The sequence below is a fragment of the Piliocolobus tephrosceles genome, chromosome Y, assembly GCF_002776525.5.
Source record: "Piliocolobus tephrosceles isolate RC106 chromosome Y, ASM277652v3, whole genome shotgun sequence".
NCBI classification, from domain to species: domain Eukaryota; kingdom Metazoa; phylum Chordata; class Mammalia; order Primates; family Cercopithecidae; genus Piliocolobus; species Piliocolobus tephrosceles.
Window position 1 is genome coordinate 6,746,363 of NC_045456.1, and position 9,341 is coordinate 6,755,703.

General features: G+C 45.7%; 1 protein-coding gene across 1 annotated transcript in view; it reads right to left on the reverse strand.

Moving 5' to 3' along the window:
* Positions 1-537: 537 nt before the first annotated feature.
* The window catches only part of SYAP1 (synapse associated protein 1), a 25,521-nt gene continuing 16,717 nt past the window's right edge, over positions 538-9,341 (reverse strand). Inside the window, exons 3-5 of the mRNA XM_026449807.2 lie at positions 8,160-8,278; positions 7,275-7,341; positions 538-638 (exon numbers count right to left, since the gene is read on the reverse strand). Coding sequence (XP_026305592.1) covers positions 538-638; positions 7,275-7,341; positions 8,160-8,278 — 287 coding nt within the window. The remainder of the gene's footprint in view (positions 639-7,274; positions 7,342-8,159; positions 8,279-9,341) is intronic.

Sequence of the window (9,341 nt, forward strand, 5' to 3'; positions counted from 1 at the left end):
CAGCCTGGCCAACAGGGTGAAACCCTGTCTCTACTCAAAATACAAAAATTAGCAGGGCATGGTGGCACGGGCACCTGTAACACCAGCTACTTGGGAAGCTGAGGCAAGAGAATCGCTTGAACCTGGGAGGAGGAGGTTGGTTGCAGTGAGCCGAGATCACGCCACTGCACTCCAGCCTGGGTGACAGAGCGAGTCACCATTTCAAAAAAAAAAAAAACCACACAAAAATTAGAATTAGCTGGGCATGGTGCACGCCTGTAGTCCCAGCTATTCAGGAGGCTGAGGAAGGAAAATCATTTGAAACCGAGAGGTGGAGGTTGCAGTGAGCCAAGATTGCACCACTACACTCCAGCTTGGGTGACAGCAAGACTCCACCTCAAAAAAAAAAAAAAGTATGTGTACATTTTGTTAATGTATACATCATGTGTTAACGTGTACATTCCTAACATCTCAAAATATTTTAAAAACTGTAAAGAAAAATAAATTCGACTAAAGTCGTATCAACAGAGATACATCACAACAGGAAGAAAGTATGTTCTATCTGGGGTACCACAAGATACTTACAGCTGATAAGGCCAAAATTTGTTGTTGAATTGTTTCTTCATCATTAGTGTCAACCCATGGGGGCACAGCTGCTTCTATACAGTTTTTAATGGCAAAGAAAAGAGAAAAAAATAGGTCATGGTGGTTACACTGCAGTCTATGGTTTCAAAGCATCAGTTTCTGCATGACCACTAAAAACAGCAATTTACCAATAAGTTCCAAATATGAACATTAACCCTAATAACCAGACTTATTATTATGAGTTGTATGCACATATGCATTTGATTAAAAAAAATTCTACTTGAGGCTGGGCGTGGTGGCTTACACCTGTAATCCAGGCACTTTGGGAGGCCAAGGTGGGTGGATTGCTTGAGCCCAAGAGTTGGAGACCAGCTTGGGAAACATGACGAAACCTTGTCTCTACAAAAAAAATACCAAAGTTAGCCAGATGTCGTGGTGTGTGCCTGTAGTCCTGGCTACTTGGGAGGCTGAGGTGGGAGGATCACCTGAATCCAGGAGTCGAGGCTGTAGTGAGCTGTGATTGCGCTATTGCATTTCAGCCTGGGTGACAGAGTTGCAACCCTGTCTCAGAAAAAAACCAAAAACCAAAAAACTCTACTTAAATTATACAGTGGAGACACTGGACAACACCTTAATCAGGTGATCAAAATCAACATCACCAGTGAGGGAGAGATGAATATCATGGCTCTCCAGATGCGACATCTTGAGGAGGACATCATCACCTATGTAGTATTCTGGCTAAAAATGGACAATCTGAGTCTAGTTATGAGGAAATATCAGATAAAGCCTGAATGAGGAAGAATCTATTAAAAAAAAGGAAGAGCAGTATTCTTCAAAAACATTAATATCATAAAAGACAAAGAAAGGTTGTTGGAATGTTCCTGATTAAAGAAGGCTAAGAGACATGACAAAGAATACAATACCTTATCCTCAACTGGATCCTATACTGAGGGCGACAAATGTCATAAAGCACATTATTGGGGAAACTAACAAAATTAACTGATGAACAGTAAAGCATTGCATCAATGTGAAATTTCCTAATGCCGTTAACTATACTATGGTTATGAAAGAGAATATCCCTAATTCTTATGAAATGTGTACTGAACATTTGTGAACACACAAGGAAAAAAGGGTACACAGACAGCAAGAGCTGGAGAGAGGGCGTGAATAAGAAAAACAGAATAAAACTAGAGCAATTTAGGTACTGGTATATGGGTGTTGTCTGTACTATTTTTATTCTTGCGACTCTTCTGTAAATTAAAATTTTTTCCAAATAGAAAAATTTTTAAAAAGTTACTTAAAAAAAATGAAAGAAAAATGGGTAAGTATATTTCTGGAGTGAAAAAAAAAGTCACTGTACTTGATTCATGATAAAAGGTGATGTTGTAAGACAGGTGATTAGGAATAAGAGGGTTTTCAGGAGCTTAAAAAAAAAAGAAAGAAAGAAATGGACAAGTTGGAGGCAGTAAACAATAGGGCTGGAATCAAATCCTCAATGAGCCATTAGAAGCCAAATGCTGGGAATGCCAAGATCTAGCCCACCTTTTCTGGGGCTCACAGACAGAGGTGATTAGAATCCAGCACTGTAAGTGCCGTGCCAGGTGACAAATGACAATCCTCTGGAGAGGTGAGACCTACAAGATTTTCTGGTGACCTGGGAGCCCAATCTTGGACTAGGAAGAGGAGGTCAGTGGTGGATGGTGGTGGGGGTGTTTATAGTGGAAACGAAAACAACGGCAAGCTCCTCTGAGGATCTCTCCTATGTGGGCAGTGCGGAGCAGCTAGAGGGCAGAGTGAAGGCTGCAGATCTGCGAGATCGGCACAGAAGACACACAGGCAGGGGGCCCTTAATAGCCTCATTCAGGCCGGGCGCGGTGGCTCAAGCCTGTAATCCCAGCACTTTGGGAGGCCGAGACAGGCGGATCACGAGGTCAGGAGATCGAGACCATCCTGGCTAACACGGTGAAACCCCGTCTCTACTAAAAATACAAAAAATTAGCCGGGCGAGGTGGTGGGCGCCTGTGGTCCCAGCCACTCGGGAGGCTGAGGCAGGAGAATGGCGTGAACCCAGGAGGCAGAAGTTGCGGTGAGCTGAGATCCGGCCACTGCACTCTAGCCTGGGCGACAGAGCAAGACTCCGTCTCAAAAAAAAAAAAAAAAAAAAAAAAAAAAATAGCCTCATTCAGCAGCCCACAGCAGCAAGATTAAGCAGAAGTCACAAAAATGTGGACTAATTCATGAGCCACTCAATCACTCCTGCTGCCTTAACACTAGATTCTAGCCCTACTGGTCCCGCAACACAAAGTGAAAAGGCAAATCTTGCAAAACGCATGGTGCTTCACAAAGTCAAAGTAAAGTGACAATGGGATAGCTGCCTGCATCACCACAAAGCAAATAAGGAGGACCTGGCAGTTAGGGCCCCTATGCCTGAAGGAAACACAAGGCTGGTGACCCAGCAAGTCCTTTAAAAGAGAATGATTTGATCCCAGCTACTCGGGAGGCTGAGGCAGAACTGCTTGAACCCGGGGGGCAGAGGTTGCAGTGAGCTGAGAAGGTGCCACTGCACTCCAGCCTGGGGAACAGAGAGGCTCCATTTCAAAAAAAAAAAAAAAAAAAAGAGAGAATGAGTTGAAAACCAAAGGGGCAATTGAGGCAGGCCCTTGGAGAGCGAATGCTTTCCTGTCCTGGAATATTTTGGCAGAAATAGTCCCTTTACTATTATGCTCTGAGTCAGAGGGAAGACATATCATACCACGAGCCCACTGAGAAAAAAGTTACATGCATGTGTGGATGGACACAGGGACGGATGGGCAGATGACGCAATCTCGGCTCACTGCAAGCTCCGCCTCCCGGGTTCACGCCATTCTCCTGCCTCAGGCTCCTGAGTAGCTGGGACTACAGGCGCCCGCCACCTCGCCCGGCTAATTTTTTGTATTTTTAATAGAGACGGGGTTTCACCGTGGTCTCGATCTCCTGACCTTGTGATTCGCCCGCCTCGGCCTCCCAAAGTGCTGGGATTACAGGCGTGAGCCACCGCGCCCGGCCTAGCACACGCTTCATTCTTTGGCTTGTCCCAAATCAGCAAATGGTGGCAATTATAATCCAAATTCTATTAATGATAAGATAATCTAAACATATTTGCACACTTTAAAGAAAAAATTAGGGTAAAGCCCCCAAAACATTTTTTCTTGCACACTTGAGTCTCCATTCCAAGTCTCTTTACCTTGGGTAGTCTCTCCTGGTGTTATTTATGCTCAGATAATGAGGCCCTCCTAAGATACTTGTATGAGGAGATGCTCCCTACCCCGAGTTCTTGAAATTAGTCTTTTTAGAGTGACCAAAACCTCTTGGTTCCCCAACCCCAACGACGCTTCTTAGTTCCCTTCTTTTTTTTTTTTTTTGAGGCGGAGTCTCGTCGCCCGGGCTGGAGTGCAGTGGCCGGATCTCGGCTCACTGCAAGCTCCGCCTCCCGGATTTACGCCATTCTCCTGCCTCAGCCTCCCGAGTAGCTGGGACTACAGGCGCCCGCCAAATCGCCCGGCTAGTTTTTTGTATTTTTTAGTAGAGACGGGGTTTCACCGTGTTAGCCAGGATGGTCTCGATCTCCTGACCTCGTGATCCGCCCGTCTCGGCCTCCCAAAGTGCTGGGATTACAGGCTTGAGCCACCGCGCCCGGCCCCAGTTCCCTTCTCTTTAGGCCAGTTTCCTTATCTGGAAAATGGAGGTAACAGTAAGTACTTCATAGAGTTACTGTGATTATGAAGTGAAGAAATGCATGAAATACATTTCCAAGGTGCCCTTCTCATGGTCATTGGAAGTGGACCTCTTGGCCCTGCCTCCCATGGCTGACTGCTCTCCTGGAAACTCTCCCCTCGCTGGGCTTCTGCTACTTCTCTCTTCTAGTTGTCCACTCTCTTGGGTAAACGGGCACTGTTTTTATTCTCTTTTTTGAGATGGAGTCTTGCTGTGTTGCCCAGGCTGGAGTGCAGTGATATGATCTCGGCTCACTGAAACCTCTGCCTCCTGGGTTCAAGTGATTCTCCTGCCTCAGCCTCCCGAGGAGCTGGGATTACAGGCGCATGCCACTAGGCCCGGTTAATTTTTGTTTTTGGTTTTGAAGGCAAATTTCAGTTTCATCACTTACCAGCTGAGTGACCTTCTGCAAATTACTTACCCTTGCTGACTGCATCTTTATTATTTATTTATTGAGACAGAGTCTCGCTCTATCACCCAGGCTGGAGTGTAGTGGTACAATCTCGGCTCACTGCAACCTCCGCCTCTCAGGTTCAAGCAATTCTTGTGTCTCAGCCACCCAGACCCAGACAGCTGGGATTACAGGTGTGCGCCACCACGCCTGGCTGATTTTTGTATTTTTAGTAGAGATGTGGTTTCGCCACATTGGCCAGGCTGCTCTCGAACTCCTGGCCTCAAGTGATCTGCCCACCTCAGCCTCCCAAAGTGCTGGAATTACAGGCATGAAGCTACCACGCCTGGCCCTGACTGCATCTTGAAATGAGATGTTATACATAAGATGCCTGCTGCTCAGCAGGCACTTGGTGACTGTCAATTCCTTCCCCTCCTCCCCTCCCTAAACACTGTGGAGCTTCTGCTCATTTCCCTTCATGCTTGACACACTTTCCACAGAGGAGCTTGTCTACTCTCATGGTTTTTATGTGACTTGATAATAATCTGAATCATTAGATTGAATTCTCCTTCATGCTTCAAACAGGAATAAACTGCTGCAGGAGCCTGCTTATTTAATTCAGAGCCACACTGAGCAAAAGAACTTTCTGCAATGACAAAAATGTTCTATATCTGCATTGTCCAGTGCGGAAGTCATTAGCCATATGTAGTTACTGAGGACCTGAAACGTGGCTGATGCAATAAAAGAAGGAAATTTTCCCCAGATAAAGCACTTGCATTCCCTTTCCTGTCTTTCTACATGTTCCTATCTCTGGGATGTATAACTCACGTTAAAACTGAAGTTGACTGCAAACCTTCCACCCCACGCCCTCACAGTTCCTATCGCAGAGGCATCAGCTCCTACAGCAAGTCCCCAAGCCAGGATCACTTTTGTTGCTTCCAAATAATCACTAAGTGATGCTAACTTGTATACCTCACTTGTCTAAAAGAGTTGCCTCATGCTTTTGAGTTTACCTAGGTGCAAGAATGCCTGATGGAAATTCACCATGGGAATAACCGTGGCACAACTCGAACTGAATTGTTTTCTACTACTTTTTTTTTGAGACAGGGTCTCACTCTGTAGTTCAGGCTGGAGTACAGTGGCATGATTATAGCTCACTGCAGCCTCAAACTCCCAAGCTCAAACGATCCTCCTGCCTCAACCTCCCAAGTAGCTGGGATTACAGGTGTGCACCCCCACATCCATCTGGCTAATTTCTTATTTTTTGTAGAGATAGGGTCTCACTATGTTGCCCAGGCTGGTCTCGAACTTCAGGCTCAAGTGATCCTCCTGCCTTTGCCTGCCAAAGTGTTGGGATTACAGTTATACTACTTTTGCGAAATCGAAAGACACGATGTTGGTTTTGTTTGGGTGCTACCAAATGGTAAGAGTAGGCATGCTGAAGCCTTATAACTTCAAACATATAAAGAGGCAACTCTTAGCAGTAATGTATTGAGTACGTTCTCCAAACACCCGTGACTCTTTACGGCCCTCTGTCACTGCAGGTGCAGTCACTCGCCTCCCTGGGAAGCTCTTCCATTTTTTCTCCTGAAGAGAGCGGGAAGGGAGCCACCACTTGCTAAATGCCTGTCATGTGCATACCGAGCACTGTGCTGGGCATGTGGTAGAAAGTCAGAACTGAGGCCAGGCACGGTGGCTCATGCCTATAATCCCAATACTTTGGGAGGCTGAGGCAGGCAGATCACGAGGTCAGGAGTTTGAGACCAGTCTGGCCAACATGGCAAAACCCTGTTTCTACTAAAAATACAAAAAAAATAGTTGGGTGTGGTGGCAGGCGCCTGTAATCCCAGCTACTCGGGAGGCTAAGGCAGGAGAATTGCTTGAACCCGGGAGACAGAGGTTGCAGTGAGCCGAGATCACGCCATTGCACTCCAGCCTGGGTGACAGAGCAAGACTCCGTCTCGATGGGGGGAAAAAAAAGAGAAAATCAGGCTGGGTGCGGTGGCTCACGCCTGTAATCCCAGCACTTTAGGAGGCCGAGGCGGGCAGATCACAAGGTCAGGAGATCGAGACCATCCTGGCTAACACGGTGAAACCCCGTCTCTACTAAAAAATACAAAAAATTAGCCGGGCGTGGTGGCGGGCGCCTGTAGTCCCAGCTACTCGGGAGGCTGAGGCAGGAGAATGGCATGAACCTGGGAGGCGGAGCTTGCAGTGAGCCGAGATCACTCCACTGCACTTCAGCCTGGGCGACAGAGCGAGACTCCGTCTCAAAAAAAACAAAAAAAAAAAAAAAAAAAATCAGAACTGAAAGCGTCCTTGCCCCTTTCACAGCCAGCTCCCTAGTGGGGCTGGCACTGGCGGCCCCCACCCAGAAACAATCTAGTCCCTTCCTTTAAATCATGGAAGTTTATGGGTTTGTCTCCTTCACTAGTCTTTGTGCTCCCCAAAGGATGGGGCCATTGCATATGCATTTTTCTGTTCTCAGAGCCTCAGTGTGGTATCTAGCACATAACAGGTGCTCAATAAAACTTGGCAGGTAAATTAAGACAAACCTATACCATACCTGACTTCTTTGTATGTTGCTCTTCAACAAATTTTTTCTGTTCCTTCTGAAAATCTCCTATAATTGTCTGTTAAAACAAATACATAGTCAAATTAAATAGCAATATATCTAAGGTTGAATTGATGACTTCCTTAGTTCAAATATTGACCAACATAAACGAAATACTATAGGCCCATTGCAAAAAACAAACTCACTCCTTAGAGTCTTAAAAGGGTTGTTCCTAATGGGTTAGGACCTTAGTCGCATGATGCAAAGGCATAAATATATCCTCAAACAGTTATAAAGTTAAACTCACAACATGAAAAGTTGGCCAGGCGTGGTGGCTCATGCCTGTAATCCCAGCACTTTGGGAGGGCGAGGCAGGTGGATCACTTGAGGCCAGGAGTTCGAGACCAGTTTTGGCCAACATGGTGAAACCTCATCTCTACCAAAAATACAAAAATTAGCTGGGTGTGGTAGCGCATGCCTGTAATCCCAGCTACTTGGGAGGCTGAGGCAGGAGAGTTGCATGAACCCAGGAGGCAGAAGTTGCAGTGAGCTGAGATCACACCACTGCACTCCAGCCTGGGTGACAGAGCGACACTCCTTCTCAAAACAAACAAAGAAACAAACAAAAAACATGAAAAGTTTAGTATAACCCCCAAGTATCAATGTATTGATTGTAATATATTAAAATAAAAACAGCTATTTAAATCAAGTACTGTAATTTATATGATACTTACTTGTTACACAAAGAGAGGAAAAAACCAAAAATCTCAACAATTAACATTTTTATCAGAATAAGATATTCTACTTAGGTTAAAAAATGTTCATAAGAAGAAGAAACAATCAAGAGGAAACAATGAATTTCATACATTTCTACTTCCAAAAGATAATTGAATGTACCTTGTCAATGATGCCATCTATTTTTCCTTCTTCTACGGATTTCTTTATTGTTTGTGCTGTTTCAGCAACTGATTCAGTTATCTTTTTTGTGGCAGCAGATGCAAAGTTAAATAAATAGTCTGTAAAGAATAAAAAGAATCTGTGGTTATTATGTTTGAGATTTTTCCCTTAAAGAGATCTCAGGAGAATCTAAAGCATTAGGGCATGTTCCTTTTTCATAAGGACTTGAAACAAGGAATGAGAAGCACTGACAGTGTTGAAAAGCACCACTTTCTTGGTGGACTGGTCAACCATACGGGGCCTTTCATTCATCTCTTTTTGTTTTCTTGTCTTTTGAGACAGTCTCGCCCTGTCACCCAGGCTAGAGTGCAATGGCGCGATCTCACTGCAACCTCTGCCTCCCAGGTTCAAGCGATTCTCCTGCCTCAGTCTCTCAAGTACCTGGGACTACAGGCACCTGCCACCACGCCTGGCTAATTTTTTTGGTATTTTCAGTAGAGACAGGGTTTCACCATGTTGGTCAGGCTGGTCTCGAACTCCTGGCCTCGAATGATCTGCCTGCCTCAGCCTCCCAAAGTGCTGGGATTACAGGCATGAGCCACGGCGCCCGGCCTCATTCATCTCTTTCAAAGACCCTTAGCATACTCTTCCCAGTAGCTGCTTCAAACTTGTCTTGCTCTTCTCAAGTCTCTGGTTCTAATTTATCTCAGTAAATAATCTACCCTCCTACTTTGCCAGTAAGAACAAGGCTCCTTTATACTTTCCTTCCTTTCTAGATCTCATGTATGCGATGTTTATTTTCTCCTCCTTCCCTCCTGTTCAAAGAAAAAAATGCCCCTCCTTTCTCAAATTAACATGTCCCAAGATAAATCTGGGGGAATTTTTTTTTTTTTTTTTGAGACGAAGTCTTGCTCTGTCGCCCGGGCTGGAGTGCAGTGGCTGGATCTCAGCTCACTGCAAGCTCCGCCTCCCGGGTTCACGCCATTCTCCTGCCTCAGCCTCCCGAGTAGCTGGGACTATGGGTGCCCGCCACCTCGCCCGGCTAGTATTTTGTATTTTTTAGTAGAGACGGGGTTTCACTGTGTTAGCCAGGATGGTCTCGATCTCCTGACCTTGTGATCCGCCCGTCTCGGCCTCCCAAAGTGCTGGGATTACAGGCTTGAGCCACCGCGCCCGGCCGAC